The sequence below is a fragment of the Populus nigra genome, chromosome 8 (assembly GCF_951802175.1).
Source record: "Populus nigra chromosome 8, ddPopNigr1.1, whole genome shotgun sequence".
NCBI classification, from domain to species: domain Eukaryota; kingdom Viridiplantae; phylum Streptophyta; class Magnoliopsida; order Malpighiales; family Salicaceae; genus Populus; species Populus nigra.
Genome location: NC_084859.1, coordinates 12064017 through 12080554, shown reverse-complemented (window position 1 = coordinate 12080554; position 16538 = coordinate 12064017). Strand labels below are relative to the sequence as shown.

Genomic DNA, 16538 nt, shown 5'->3' with positions numbered 1-16538 from the left:
CAAAAAATAAAATGAATTTGATAGATTTCATTCTTTTGTGGCTTCAAATCCGGTGTGGGTTCTTTTAATGTAATGAGAAAATCCCATCAAGTTAACCTATTTGGTTTGTCGCGTGTTTCATGTTTGTGATGAATGATTAACTTGTAATAAGAATTATATGTATCATCATCATCATATTGATGCTGTGTTGTTCTTTCGTTCTTTTATGGGAGTGCGAGCTAAGAATACAAAATGAATAATAATAAATAAAAAACCTTGTCAAGAACAGCTCAGCTCAGGATTTTTTCTGAATATAAACGAGAGGGAATCAGATTAGTTGGTTGGGATATAGACGAGAGAAAGAAAAAAAAATCGAACAAACTATCAGCCGGCATGAGCAAGAAATCTATTGGAATAATAAGCTTTCCTTTTAGAGATTAAGAAATTTTGTTATCTCCTTAAAAATAGAAGCGTTTAAAGGAGCAACATTAGTGTCTTGTTTTTCCCTGGGAGGGAGATTAGGTGCCTAGCCTCAGATGCAGCAAAGTTCCCCATCCATATCTTGAAATAGGGTCCGTGATGCTTGCTTGGTGTCATTTAGGAAGACAGAGAGCTGTGAGTTTTCTTCCTTCTTTGTTAGAGGGCAGATCTACTTGCTCTTGTTAGAGAGAAGGAGAGAAGTCCTTTCATAATAAATCTCCTGTTCATCAATGGGGCCCAAGCATGGAGTAGCTGTGCTGTGACTCTCTAGTCTGTTAAAAAAAAAGACAATGTCTGTCTTTCACAGTTGCCTTCTACAATTATTTTTTCTATCTTCAAATTAATTTTTTTTTTCTATCTTCAAATTATATAAAATAATTATAATTTCACTAAAATAAAAATATAGAACTTAAAAATGAATTGCCATTCAATATGTAGTAGCTAACATCTAGAAAACGCTTATCAGTTAAAGAAATTGCCAATGTAATTTGTAAGATTAAAAATAGGAACTTGGTGTTGATAAATTAAACATTGCACAAAATTTATTTCGCACAATTAAACCTTTTTATAGAAATTGAAACAACATTGCTTCTAATTGTTAAAAATAAAATTGCATAATTTTTATTTTTAAGAAAAGGAGAATGGGAGCTTTGTTTTATTACAATTCATGTTAATGGTTTTTTAATTAAAAAAATCAATTAATATAATTGGAAATTATAAAATTAAATATACTTAATAAAATATGTTAATAGTTGATAAAATTTTTATTAAGTACCAATATTTTGATTACCAACATTTAGTAAATATATATAATCAAACCAAACGCATGAAAAAATTGAAGCGAAACTAAAACTTGATAATCAGTAAATGTCAGAAACTAATATTTATATATTAATATTACAAAATTGCAATTGTTTCTTCAACTATAATTCCTATTCCTGATATAATATCTATATTTTACAAAATATCTTATTTGAACAAGGCCTCTTGCCAATAAAAAATATTTATATAATATGAATATACAAGGTATATGATATTAATGAAAAATTTATTTTGGGGCTGTTATACCCTGGTGGACGCCAGTCGGGACTCCCACAAAATTGATGGAGAGAAAATATATAACGTGAAAAATTGAGAGTCCTCAACTAATAATTTAAGAAAATTACAAATCCTAGAAAATGCATTGATTTCATAAATTTATATAAGGAGTTAATTATATTTAAAGAAAAAACGATATTACTTTTATAGTATTATATTTAAAGAAAAAACGATATTACTTTTATAGTATTATTTCTTACGAGATATTACATTTACTATGTGTTATCTTCTAAAGTTATCTTTATAATTATTATTAATTACTGTAATTATTTTTTATTATTTGAGAAAAAATTTAATTTCAATTCTTAAAAATATGAAACTCATCAATTTGGTTATTCCCGAAGAAAATATTGGCATCAATCCTTTTTAAAAAAAGATTTGTCATTTCGGTTACTTACAAAAATTGTCATTAGTTTTTTTAAAAAAACTTGATTTTCACAGGATTTAGACATTGGTCCGGAAAAAAAATAAAAAAAACTTGCCATCTGAGTGGTTTTCAAAATGAGCACTGAACCCATAAGAAGAGAAAAAATATGATTGGGTTTTGATCCATTTATTTTTGGTTTGTTTTTTTAATCAACACTCAAAATGTTAAAATAATAATAAAAACATTTTTTTTATTCTGACCTATTTATTTATTATTATTATTATGAGAATGTTTATTACTAAAAAAAAAATTGTGGTTGTATACAAGATATGAATCAAGTCACAAATATCATGCAAGAATTCTATAACTGTCCCCGAGATTTTCAATGGAGGAGGCTATTATTGTCAGCCGCGCAACTTTGTTTTCCTTTTCCCTTTACTAATAGAGTTTTTTTACCATATTCTTAGCCTATACCTGCAGCATTATACCATAGTATCTGAAAATAATGTCTTCAAAGCATGTAAATCGTAATCAAAGCTTTGTCCTGCCTAATTTTGTTATGATCTTTGCTAAATCAATCCGAACAGAAAGAACTTTATAATATACGTGTTGATGTAATTTATAAATGAATAAAAAAAATTATTTTATATTGAAAAGAAATACTTTATTCTAAATACTTGTAAATATGAATTTTTATCATGTAGTAAATGAAATGAGAGTCATGGTAAATAGACTATCCTAATAAGTTTTTTAATATGAATATTTATAAATCAAAAGATAACACTGGAAACTTAATATGTTAGTGATATTAATTAATTTATTTTTCAAAATTTATTTCTTTTAATTTTTATAATTAATTTTGATATTTGTGATGGTTATGATAAAAACTAAATAGCTATTATTTATTTTAATTTAAAATATAATTGTTTCATTAACATAACAGTTATAAAATTATAAAATTTCATTCATAATAATAATATTTCATTATAATATTTCAAGTCTATATAAATAAAATATATACAAAAACAAATATATATTTTTTTAATTTTTTAGAGGATTAGAGAATTTAGTTATATCATATAAATATTATTTATACATGAGAAAAAAAAACCTCAAAAACAATATTTTTGGTCCTCTAACTCAATTTTTTTTGTTTTTAATTTTTTTTAACAATGCGTACCTGACCCTAGTCATTTTCAAAAGCTAAATATATAGTAATATACAGCCAGAACCATAACGGTGAAAATTGCTTTATGACAAGAAAGAAAGAAAAAGAGAGAGACGAGCTGGTTTGAAGTACAAGTCGATGTAGGCTGGAGACCATAGTCGATATATAGTCCTTTATTATTCACATCCTACAAGAAATTTCACCATCACCATCAGCTCTGCATCACTTCCACCCAATATCTTTGAATTACAAATCCATAATTAACCAAAAGGAAACGTTCTTGATAGTGATCTTCATGTGTCTCTGGTTATTTCTCCTCTAGAACTTGCTACATGTTAGTGGAAATCATAGTGGAGAGGTTAGAAAAGTGGCCGGTGATTCCCCTGGAGTGAACTCTGCACTGGCTGCGTTCTGATAATTACAGGCTCCCCGTTTTTATCTGTCATAGCCATGTTACAAGGAACTTTCCCCGCAAAGAATTCCATGTCTCTTCTCCGAACAACTAATTAAATCACTAAAATCTTCGAGGCCCTCGAGGAAAAGTATAGTAATGACTCTGTCTTGTTATTTTTCACCTATCAAAAACCACCCATGTTGCATGAAGGCTTGTAAGTTTTTCTACCACTACCAATTTCAAGGGATACCCTATTACAACCTCCTTTTGTGGCACAGCCTGCATAAATTACATGAGAAATAATTGGCAGGAATATCAATATAAAATGAGTGATGTTTCATCAGCCAAAGATTAATACATCCATACCCCAATTTTTTTGCAGAGGTCAATCATTGCTTGAAGCTTTACATATTTAGAGTAACTCTTCCATTCATCGCCTTGCTCTTTTGCCACAGCTAATTCTTCGAATCCCACGGCCCAAACATCTTGCCTCGTTTTTTATGATACTAAAAAGCACAGTTAAGCCCCGGGTTATACAATTTCATCAATTATGTACACGATTTGTAACAGCACAAGATATGCGTACAGATACACACACACACACACACACACAAAAGAAGACTAGATACTGACGAGGAATATTGATCCATGGCATGGCTCAAAGGAGAGTGACTTTAATGCCACCGGATGCTGAAATATTCTCGAGAGCCCACTTAAGCGGCTTTATGGTGAACTCCTTGGGTCCGTCCATGACTAGGACCACCTGAGTGGTGGTGCTGGCAATTTCCGGAAACTGGCTGCTTCGCAAAGGCTCTGGCATTCCTTGGTGACTACTTTTTCCCCTTGCGAATGAATCAGCCATGTCAATTAACTAAACTTGGAGGCGTTTCGTCTGCTTTGCCAATATACCAAATGCTCCTGCTCCTTATGGAAAGAAGGAAGGATTGGTATGAAGGTTTTCTGATACTTTAAAATAATTAATTCAGTTCCTGTCTGTAGTGAAAAATCCAAAATTGAGGCCTTAGAATTAAGAAGGAAACTAGGATCAGCTTTGTATGCTCTTGACATAAACAAAGAAACTCCGTTATATATATATATATATATATATATATATATATATATATATATATATATATATATATATATATATTAACGTATTGACTATTGAGTATAAAATGGATGAGTATTTTTTCAAATCCCTGGCCTTCTCAGTCCGAAGTACCCTGACTCTTCAGTCTATTAAACCTCATCAGAAGCTATAAGCAGTGACAGCTACATACAAAAACTGATCGAGCGTCGAATTCTATGTCACATTGATGCGAGCCTCAGTTCAAATTGCAGCTAACGAAGGCCATTTCTAAATTCGAAAGCAAGGTTGCAAAAGAGCTTCATTTCATTTTGACATTACATTTCCAGACCAAAAGGTATACCTAAACCAAGAGACCAGAATACCTGATTTAGCAACATCACAAGGGAAACTGAGAAGCAGCTCAGAAAGGTAATATGCACTGTGAAGTATAAACTCTGCGTTTCAAGTATATTAGTTCTACGTTGGCCAAAGACCAAGACAGCCAAATGAGACAACCTCAATTGTTCAACGAATAACTGCCACACGAATGGGTTTACGGCGAGAACCAGGAGGGCTGGCCCTTTTACATGGAGATGATCTTGGTCTGGTCTTGTCATTCCTAGGAAGCAAGGCAGCCATAAGTTTCATGCCCCTTGCAGTTGGCATTCTCTTGATGCATCTAAGAGCTTCAGCTGTCTGCGAATCCTTCGTGACCTTTTTAGATGATCTTTTACAATTTGCATGGTTCTCCACTTTCAGATGTTCTCGTGGAATACAACGTCTGGCTTCTGAAAAGTTCCATTTATCTCATTTCAGTTATATTGACTCAGGAAAGAAATATGCAAAGACTTCAATGGAATAGACTCCTTTACCTGGCAGTTCTCCAGAATATATATCTGGAGTGGGTGATCTGGGTGGGGCTGAGGGACGAAGATCACCCTTTCTTCCAATTTTCTCAGCACACTGATTGCTGTAATCTTCTTCAACAGGTGGAAAATATAACATCTCATCATGCAAAACTGCATCGTGGCCATCACTTACTCCATGTGGCAGAGAAACATCAACCATGTTGGCACAGGAAATCTGAAAGGAAATTCCCTCAGTTTCACCTCTAGATACAATCTCTTCAAACTCTCTCTCACACGGAATGTGAGTTGAAGTTGCCTCAACTGCATCCTTAATTACACTGGTCTCCAAACTATCTTTATCTGCTACACTAATGCATTCACTATTAGCATTATCTAGAACTGACTTGGGTGATGTATTTGAGTTGCTACGATCCAAGCAAAACTCTTGTGGTTTGATCAAACTCGAACACCAGGGTGTACCCTCCCTGGCATAGAACAGAATGTAGGCAGCTTGAGATAGCACAAATTCTTCCCTTTCCTTGATGACCTGAAGAATATGGCAGTTATTTTGGTTGTCCAATACCATAATTTCAGAATTAGCTAGTAATGCATCAAAATCAATCAACCCTTGAAAGGTGTTACATGCAGAATTACAGAAAAATATTTCTAGTTTCTTCCATCAAATACACACATGAACACACCCATGCCCAATACACATGATGCTGGCAGATTTGTTCATAAATTAATGATTTATCCAGCAAACAGTAAGCCTAAGGACTTCAATGGTTTGGCACCTCCCAAACAATTGACATTAGAGGGGTTAAATGTTGAAATCTAGGACAAGATGGCTTTTGAAAATCCACAATTAGAAATTCTAGGGATAACAATGGAAGTGACAGTTCCACATCAGAACAAACCCGTGTTCAGGTAAAAGTAAACCTGACTTAACCAACAGATGTTAGAAATATAACCCCATGATACACAAAATACAACTAATGATTACAATCTCATTCATCATTTATTATTTATAGGTTTAAAAGGATGCAAAGGGGTACTGTATAAGGAGATTTAGAGCAAAACAACAATCAACAGCAATGAGATTGAATCTAGCATTTATTACTTCTGGGTCATCCAGCTTATGCCATGTGTCTGGAGAGGATCTTATATAGCAAACATAATGTCCGGAAGTAAGTGAATATCCTTTATGCACCACAACCGCATACAGCTGGTACTTGAAGCCCACCTGTTGTCAAGAAAATGGAAGATTTTAATTAAATGCTCACAAACAATTTATAGGTGACATGAGTCAATTCTTCAATCATTTATTTCCCAAGCTAACATCACATTTGACCTTTGTGGACAAAAAGATCAATTAAATGGATGGACAATAGTCATAGCTTGATTTCATTTTTGAATTTCTATTAGCATGCATATTTCCACGCTCTTCATCTTCATTGCCATTGAAATATTTCTTAAGTGATCTTACGGCTTTTTAAATTCATTTTGATACTAGTAATCCATGACTCACATCATTGGAATCATTGTCACTGATGTAGGGCTTCAAGTCCAACTCCAAGGGAAACTCCACATGCTTGCCAATCTTCTCAACAGAGGTCCCATCAATCTTGAATCTCTTCAAATGCAGAGCAGCAATTGAAGGAGCCTTGTCCAGCATAAGCTGCTTTTCCCTAGAAACTTCCTCCTTGCAGTTTTCACAAGTAAACTTTGTCTCTGAATCTTCAATTTTCTCCACATTGGTGAATGACTCCAGTGCAATTTGAAGTGTGTCCGCATCTTCAATCTCCAAACTCAGGTCAATCAGCGGCTCATACTTATCAGAAAAGTGACCACAATTGCAGCATCGCAACTAAACATTGGAAGTAAAGAAAATGAATGATTCAAACATTCTTTTACATCAGCAATATGCAAATTAAAGGAAAATATATGGGAAAAGTCACTCATTGACTCATACTTTGCTCACAAGACGACCTCCAAATACCCGCTCAACTATGTTCTTATCTTGGGAGGATGAGATGTCATCAGTGAGGCTTGAATCCAAACAGCACCTCTCAAGTCTTTCTAACAAGCATTGGAGGAATTCATGGGCATCTTCCTGCTGATATCGACGAAAAAATGATGAAATACCTAATTATTCATGGGTTAAGAATCACAGTAAGCCCAACTTTTCAAAAAAAAAAAAAAAACTTTCCTCAAAACATCAAATAGGTACTGCAGAAGAAAAACATAGTATCCAAAACACAAGCAATATTATGAAATATAGACAAAAATCACAATAGTATAAAAATGTCAATTGGGTGTGGTTGACAGCCCCTTGAAACTTAGAATTCAGCTGCACAGAAATATAAATTAAACTAAACAATAATGCACAATAAATATACTGTCTAAAGTACTTCATAATGCACTTGAGATGATAAATCCACTGCCACATTTTGCAGAATAATAAACAGAGTGCAAAGGATACTGTCCAAATTGTTGACAAGTTTCAAAGGCTCGAGGATCTTTCCAGATGAAGCTAAAGAAAGTTCAATGTGATCACGGATAACACAAAGAACACAGAATCCTTCAGTTCTACCTGAAAATTCGAAATGTCCAGCCGTGAATATTAAATACAACAAACAAATTCAGTTCCTAAGTAGCTACTGCTAATACTCACAGGGCATTGCATGGTTGCAAGAACGAAGAGCCTGAACAAGAGGCACCGTATGCGTAAAGCATTGCAGGACTGCATTAATATAGCATGTGTTTCCTTTATTAAAAAGCCCAGCACCCTGCAAAACCAGCACCAAAAAACAAAAAAAGAAAACATTAATATCACAAAGCATAAACATCAACAAACACATACACACCAGACAAATTCAAAATGATATCCTCTGATAGACATACCACACCAGTAGGTCCAGTTTCCTGCATAAAACCAGGAGGCCCGTATTCTTGATTCCTTGTCTTCTCTCTGTCATCCCAACGATTCCTCCATTGAGGAACCTGTGATCCATGAAACCTATTAATCGAAGGAGTAGACAAATCCGGATGATTTTCATGGAATTCAGGATCAAAATGACCCCGACGATGATGATACATTGGGTGATAATTAGGTTCACAACGAAAAAGTTGCCTTGGATCCTCTTTCTCACCATCATCACCAAAACCTTCTTCCTCATGCTCAACATCTCCATGAACAAGCCACGAATTCTCAAGTTCTACTCGCATAGGTGAATTAGGTTCTCTATTATCAACATCAAAAATACCATTGTCAGTATCACAACGAGCGACCAAGCGCTGGTCAGAATCCAATAGAAACCCATCTTCGTTACCATTAGCTACTAAAGACCCAGACCAGTCCTGATTTGACTGGGAAGAAACCGAAATCTGGCTACCTGAGGTTAAGATATGAGGAAGCAAAGTGCCGATTAGGGTTTCTTCAGAGCGAGGCATTGAAGTTGAAGTTAGTGAAAACCCATTTGAATTTGATGATAGAGGAACCAAATATTGGCCTCCACAGCTTAACTCGGAATTGGGGGAAATCACAGGGTCTCCGAGTAGCTCGTTATTTAGGGCTTCAATCTGTGACTGGGTAGAAAAGCCATGAGCATGAATAAAAGAATTGGAATCTAGGGTTTTGGTTTTGGAAGCCACGTCAAAGTCTGCTTCAGTTGAAACCTCCATGACGAAAGAGAGGGTTTTGAAGTCGAAAACAATTTGGGGGATATTGTTATGGTTGTTGTAAACGAGGGAGTTGGAGGGAAAAGGAAAAGTTAAATTCAAGGAGGCGGAGTTGGAGGGAAAATGGAAGCGCCCAATTTTTTTGGTTTTTGTTTCTGTTTTTGTTTGTTGGTAACAGACCAAAAGGAAATAAATATTGAAGGCGACCCCTTCGGGTGTGAATGCTATGGTGGCTTCTCGACTCGATTCGACTTTCTCCCCTTTCGCTGTGGAGAGGAGGTTCGTCATATCCGTACTCTGTCGAGGGTTGGACCTTTTTTTTTTCCAATAAAAAAACTAAACATACAAGATTTTTCAAAAATTTTAAATAAGAGAATTAAGTCAAAATTAAAAATTATCTATATCAATAAATAATAATAAAAGTTATTAACATAACTAAACATGTATCTAACTTTTAACCGATGATATAAATCACGATATTTGGTTTCATAATAAAAATTATTTACTTAATTGTATTTAAAAAATTTATTTTTTCAGATTATTTTTTTATTTAATCAATAATAATAAAAATAAAATATATATAAAATTAATTAAATAAAATAAAAAATATATATATCTTATAAAATTGCACTCGTTAGAAATATTAACCAAAAATAAATATTTTTCAAGCAAATTTCAATTGTATAAAATATGAAAGAAAATCATAGTGAGATTGAAATAATATCTTAAAAAATTAAATACATACAAGATAATTAAAAAAACAACCAATATTAAAAAAACTAAACAAAAAAATTAGAGAAAATAGTATTGATTTAAATATAAATTAAAAAATATTTTTTAAAAAAATATGATTTTTAAAAAAAATACAAAAAAAATCAGGTATCGCTAGAACTAACCTATTTAAAAAGGGTCCATGCAAGGTTTTTATTTTAAAAAAATGAAATTGGGACCCATTATTTTTTGAAAAAACTTCAACCGACATGTAGCCTAGTTTTCCAAGGATTTAGCCATTACGGTGAAAAAAAAAAAAGGATTTGTATTTTTTAACCTAATAATCCATCCATTTGTGTTTTTTATAAAAAAAACACATGGAAAAGAGCTTCTACAGGCTTACCGAACTCATAAATCATCTCAAAAAAACAAACGTAAAAATTAAAAATTTTCCCAAGCTTATATTTAGATTTTTAGATAATTTAAAGATAAAAAAAACACACGAGTAAAACTCTCTCGACCAAACGAATCTTATCGACAATAAAATCATCCATTTTGATAGTCTAGATTGGTATTAACATTAATTTTTTTTTTTTTTGCGACTAGAATTTGACAATTTCTTTACCATCTCTAAAAAATGATTTTATTAATGTTTATATCAAAATTAATTTTTTTTTTGAAGGAATTGTATGGATTATATTATTTTTAAAAATGGAGGATCTAGATGTATTTTTCATCGAAAATCTAGAATGTCATCCATTTTTCATGTCTTTTTTATTATGGCCCCTCTTCTTCCAATTTTATCATTGCTCAAGAAGTCAAAACCAATTAAGATCAAATTACCAAAATTAAAACTTTAAGAACTAAAATAAATTAATAAAATATGAACAGCAGTTTACAGTTACCTGCCAATCATTTGAGGAAATTAACTGTTGTTTTCTCCCCCCGGGGGGGGGCGGCGCTCAAGAAAACAAAATCTTAAAAAATGAAATTAGACTTCTATGACGCCCTGTGAATAAAATCTTTCTGGATTAAATATTTTGACATCTTTCGACTTAAAAAAATGAAAATGGCCTCTTTCATATGTGTTTTTTTACATATATAAATAAAATCTTAATTCTAATTTTAAGAGATTATATGCGTAAACTTGAAGTTAACCAGTCAATCTCATCATCATACAGGTATGAATTTAATGTTTAACAATTTTTTTAATAATTATTCACAACATGTCAAGTGTACTTAATCAAGTTTTTTCAATTTTTTATTTAATTATATATCGAGAAAAGAGAAGTTACACTGCAAGTTAATTATTCAAAAACCCCAAGCCTTTTAATTTATTTTATAATAATTAAATACTACTATTATTAAGTATTAATATCAAATATCGTTAGAATTAAAAAAAAACTTTATTTTAAAGAAAAGGTTTTATAGTGTTAAAAAAACACAAGGGGGGTAGTATAATGAGTGTTTAGAAAATACTATTTACTTTAAATTAATTTTTTAAAAATTTTCAAATAATTTAAAATACTAATATCAAAAATAATTTTTTAAAAATAATAAAAATATTATTTTAATAAATTTCCAAACACAATAAACACTTTAAAAAATAACTAAAAATGCAAACGATCCCATGAAACCAGCCATCATATTAGCACACATACTAAATGCTTGGGACACTGATTATTGTTTCCTTGCAACGGCATGTAATGTGCAGCTCTGCTCCATACATCACCCCCTTAAAGAGAACAAACTGTCCATATTTTTCAATCCCTCCTCCTCTTTCTTCAGTACATTGCAAGAAGCTAAAACATCAAAGATCCCAAAACCTGGACTACAGAATAATAACACAAATCTGTCAGACCTGAAAAGTCTTAAATTTTATTTTTCTTCAAAAAGAATTTTATATGGACTCATTTTACATTACACTACACAAATATTGATGGGCAATGTAGCAAACTTGAAAATTCTGAAACACAGAACCCATCAATTTCAGAGGATCCTGTCCTGAAGATCAGTCATGAAGGTTGATGCGAAGGAGCTGAGCTTCTTCCCAGTCTCTCCTGCAATATTCTTCAGAGAAGACATGTCTTGTTGAGCCTGAGAGGGTAAACATGAGAAGAAAACCTTCGATGAATACAGGACAGTCAAAGTCAAAAAAAAAAAAAAAACCCTATGAGTGAAACCAAAAGAATCCTATTTAACGGAAGTTTGTTCGAATATTTAAGCACCAAAACATGCAAATCATACCTGGAATGAGATCCGATTGATGAGGTCACTCGCAGCAAGATCAATAGTCTGATCATCGCTGTGCCCAAAAAGATCAGCACTTGATATAGCAGAGGAGCCCTGAAATAGTAAACTTACAATCCTTAGCCCCAAATTAAATATAAAAAAAACAAGGAAAGCAAGGATTTTGTGTTTAGTCGTGGGCCTTTCTTAGAAATTAGTTGGCTGATGACTATTAGAGTAAAAGCAGCTAGGACGTGCACAACAGGATGCGGAAGTCGCCTAGCTAGATAAGAATGATATATATCGCATGGAAGACTAACTATTGGTGATTCCACTCCACATTGCCCATGTGGTTCTCAGTCAAAAAGCACCTTTATATGACTTGCATCATTTTGGCCTTTTCCCTGCATGCTAAAAAAATAAGTTTGGAATGAGGAGGGGACGCATCGGAATTCTCACTCACATGTCATCCAAGAACCACAGTTTTTTCTTCCTACATAAGGCTAGACATTAGCTGGGGAAAAAAGAAGGAACCCAGGGCTGAGTACAGTAATTTTGGTTGGAACAAGAAAATAATGGATAGTTTCAATCTAGTGACAGACAGAGCAGACGAGGATGAACTAACAGTACAAAAAACAGAGAAAAATGAAACACCAAGAATTCTCGAAACCTGTCACTTTATACAAAATAAAATTTATTATATTTAGATAGTAGTAGCAAGAGCGCGTACAGAAAATTTCTGCAATGAAACTTGAGCATCAGCATCAGCTTTGTTCTGATCACCAAAATATTGGGCTGATGAGATTGATTTTGCATTCGAAAACTTTTTTCTTGCTTCATCTGTTTCCTGAATCTGATAATAACAGCACATAAGGACAAAACAAGCACAGAGCAAAACAAGATAATTCATAGCTAACTAAATCACAAGAGTCATCGAACAAATTCCAAAAACAAAGGGCAAACTGTCTCCAATGTCACAAGCAATTCCCACAAAATAAGCAAAGTGATTGATAATAATAATATAAATAAATAATGAAAAACACAACATACCAAGAATGATGTTGACTGTGACAAAAACCACTGATATTAAGATCCTTTTTAAATGTCGCTAGAGACACAATGACATGGGAATACTCAAAGCAGAAGTATCACAACTGACAAACAGAAGATTTCTGCAGAAACATCACCTATTCCGTGATATGTATCTTCATAGTTCTTAGACATAAACTCACACAAAATCAACCATGTTTTGATTCTTCTGATTGAAAAAGGGAGGACATACAGGTAAACTCAGAACAAAATATTAACACCCATTTGATAATGCGAATACAATTTAATGTGCCTGTTATTCAGTAAAGGATAATCACACTAACAAGAATAACATTTATGTAATAAGGGTAAGCACCACAAGACTTACACATAGAGGATTAGGAAACCTATCAGCTCATGAATTTTTTTTATAATATCAACTCAAAAATCTAACCAAACCTTGTGGAATCAAATGAATGACATTAAAATACAAAATAAAATAAACTTGAAAAAACTCCAGTGTATAGTTACAGGTAAAAACACCAAGCTGTCATTCTATTGCTTTTCCCTTAAATATTCCATGAGAACTGACTTCTCTTATTTCTTTTACTGGATAAACATAATTACATCTAGACTTGCATGCTGAAAAATCAAAAACAGATCTCCATTTTTAATAGCATATGAGACAATTTAAACCAGTTTGGACAAGTCACTCCAAGCTAAATGTTATTGATGCCTCTTTGTTTTTGCTGAAAATCAGTCGCTCAAAATGATATGTACAACTTGACAGACCAACTTGTAAATACATAATGGAAGAACACGGATGCTTCTCATGTTCCTCGCAAATTTTACGAACTCAAGATTTGTGCTACTTACATAAATGTACTTATTTCCCTTTGCAACTCTGCATAGACACATAAATAAAATATGCAAAAATTTGTTTAAGCACTAAATTGGGGCGTGGGAAAAAAAAAATGCTGATTGGAAGCAACTTACCACAAATTTAAACCAGATTTGGGAAGAGCAATAAAACCTAACAGCTAATTAATTAAAAATCTAAAATTCAGTTGGCAGATGAAACCAAAATTTCAGTATCTTTTTGACATCCAATTAAAAGGTTGTACTATTAAGAAGATGGCTCAGTAACAATTAGGTGATTTTGCATTATCTGGCGGACTATTTGCTGGCAGTGTAATTATTACGTGGTTTTCTACATTTAACTATAAGCAGATAATACACATTAAAGAGCTTACTTGAACTTTTGAGGAGTTTGAGCTTCCTTTCTTAGGAAAACCACTGTCCATCCCGAACTCTGCAAAAAAGCTTGATGACTTTGGTGCAGATACATGACTAATCACTTGTGGGTCACCAGAAATCAGCTCAGCAGGTGGGACATTATCTACATACTCAAAACGAGATGCAAAAGATGTGCCAGATTTTGTGGTGGTGTTGTTAGTTGTGGAAGGCACAGGAAGTGCTGGTTCCTCAGGCTTCTGGTCATAGAGATTTACACTAGGCTGCAGTTTAAAAGACTGTTAGGAAAAAGAAGGCTTGGTAACAAATGTCAAACTGACATATGCTTCTAAGATAACTGATGATGATTCTAAAAGTAAAGAGGCAAAAGCCTACCTTTACAGTAAGCTTTCTAGCACCAAGTCCCCCAGTTTTCCCAGTTCTCTTTGCACCAAGAGGCTTCTTCACAGAACTAGTAATAACTGTGTGAGAAGCTTTTGGGGAACGAACGATATCAGGTGTTTCTTGTTTTCCTACTGAGCTCTCTTTAGGAGTGTCATTAATCTTGACATCAGGAAGTCCATTTGCTGCTTGGGCTGCCTGAGAAGCAACAGGTGATGATGGCAAGCCAGCATCTTCAGTCATGCTTTTAGCAACTTCTTTTGAAAGTAATTGCCTATATAACTCCGCAGCTCTGGATGTATACTTGGCCTCAGTTTTCCCCCCATCAGTCCATCCATGCTGCTTAAAGAAAATCTGAGCACGATTATTTCCCCCAAAGCTCATTGTTCTCAGTTGCTCTGGACTCCATGAATCTAAATTCGTAGACCTAAATGAATACGGAAATAACATTGCATCACAGTCGTTCCTGAAAAGAAACGCTAGAAGAAAGGAGGATAAAGAGAAAAGAGATGCCCCCCGGAACAACAGTAAGGTGAAAAGCCTCTAATTCTAAAAAGAAACACATCCATGGAATGCTCTGCGCCACCGATAATTCTACACAGAAAATTGTAAGGGAAACTCAAGTAGTTTTCCAGCTTGTATGAATTACCGGTAAATGCATCCACCAGAAAATAACAAGAAATTCTTGTGGGGAGAGGCACGGAATGTTATGCACAGATGTGGAAAATCTCTACCATCAAGCAACCACTTTTTCCATCTCGCTATAAGCCTGGCATGCTTTCCTAACATAAGAAAGACTTGGAAGTATTGAAATACATGCTCGCCCGCTACAGGCTCTACTGGTTGCATAGAACGAGAGCAAAGATCTCACCAGAACTTGGTTAAGATTCAGAACTCAATCCTCCAGTCTAACAAACATACCCAGTCCAAAGTTTGACGAGATGTGGGGTGGTTTTAGAGAGGAAGCATTCCTCTGATATATTATGATACTTAGATTGCTCTCTGCTTAGTTTCCAAAGCAATGATGACACATCATCTCTCCGCAAAAAAAATTGATTAATCTCCAGATCTAACTCCTACCATTCTCATCATCCCACATTATCCGATCCAGAAATAAAATACAAAAATCAGATAATTAAACAGAAAAAAATAAAGATATACCTAACAAAGCTGATGTGTACACCGAGACTACGGTGAAAAGCAGAGCAATCGATGCAAAGGAAGATCCCGTACGTTACAGAAGCCCAGGTAGGATTTTTGGCATTACAATCAAAACACATCTAACAACAAACACACCAAATCATAAATTCCAGATCCAAATATATAATACAATTTCCAGATCCACAGAAAATACACAAACCTTGTTCTCCGATTTCGCTTTCAGTTTTCTGAACACCACGTTCTTGTCGGTGAAATTTTCCGAAGCCATGGTTGTACTTTTTAGTTTGTTAATTTAGAGAGAGACAAACACACGAAGAGTAATTCCGAAGAGGAGACGTGAATTGCTGCAACACCACCACCACCACCTCCTCCTCCGCGAGAAAACAGAACGCAAATAAAGGAAGACAGAGGGCGAGCGATAAATATAAAGCTAAACAAAACTGCAATATTTGAGAGTGCGCGTTTATTTGCTTTGCTTTGCCTTTAATAATAATAATTAAAAATAAACAGAGTAATATGTATTTCCGACAATGCCCCTGGATTTATTTGCTTGATGAGGGAGCATGATTCGGTGATTTGTTGATGTCTGCGAGCGGCTCTGCTTTTTAAATATATTTATTATTATTATTGACAAAACAAATAAACAACCCGTACCTATGAGCCAAGGTCACGAGTAAGCTAAATCGTGA

The 16538-nt window shown here is 33.8% G+C and overlaps 2 protein-coding genes across 3 annotated transcripts; both read right to left on the bottom strand.

Annotated features, from left to right (window-relative positions):
* Positions 1 to 4840: 4840 nt before the first annotated feature.
* On the bottom strand, positions 4841 to 9378 carry LOC133700632 (uncharacterized). Its single transcript, XM_062124213.1, has 8 exons — positions 8308 to 9378; positions 8078 to 8192; positions 7886 to 7996; positions 7376 to 7548; positions 6932 to 7270; positions 6524 to 6646; positions 5428 to 5950; positions 4841 to 5343 (listed from the first exon to the last, which is right to left on the bottom strand). Exons 1-8 carry the CDS (start codon positions 9370 to 9372, stop codon positions 5081 to 5083), a joined length of 2712 nt encoding a protein of 903 aa, XP_061980197.1. The 5' UTR covers positions 9373 to 9378; the 3' UTR covers positions 4841 to 5080.
* A 2153-nt stretch (positions 9379 to 11531) lies between these two features.
* LOC133701699 (probable ADP-ribosylation factor GTPase-activating protein AGD8) lies at positions 11532 to 16318 on the bottom strand. Of its 2 annotated transcripts, none has more exons than XM_062125723.1 (7): positions 16049 to 16318; positions 15850 to 15968; positions 14683 to 15115; positions 14307 to 14570; positions 12755 to 12877; positions 12043 to 12141; positions 11532 to 11892 (listed from the first exon to the last, which is right to left on the bottom strand). In XM_062125723.1, exons 1-7 carry the CDS (start codon positions 16115 to 16117, stop codon positions 11785 to 11787), a joined length of 1215 nt encoding a protein of 404 aa, XP_061981707.1. In that variant the 5' UTR covers positions 16118 to 16318; the 3' UTR covers positions 11532 to 11784. The 2 variants fall into 2 exon arrangements, 1 of the variants encoding a protein (XP_061981707.1); XR_009843606.1 differs by lacking the exon at positions 11532 to 11892 and adding an exon at positions 12304 to 12435.
* Between the last annotated feature and the right edge of the window lie 220 nt (positions 16319 to 16538).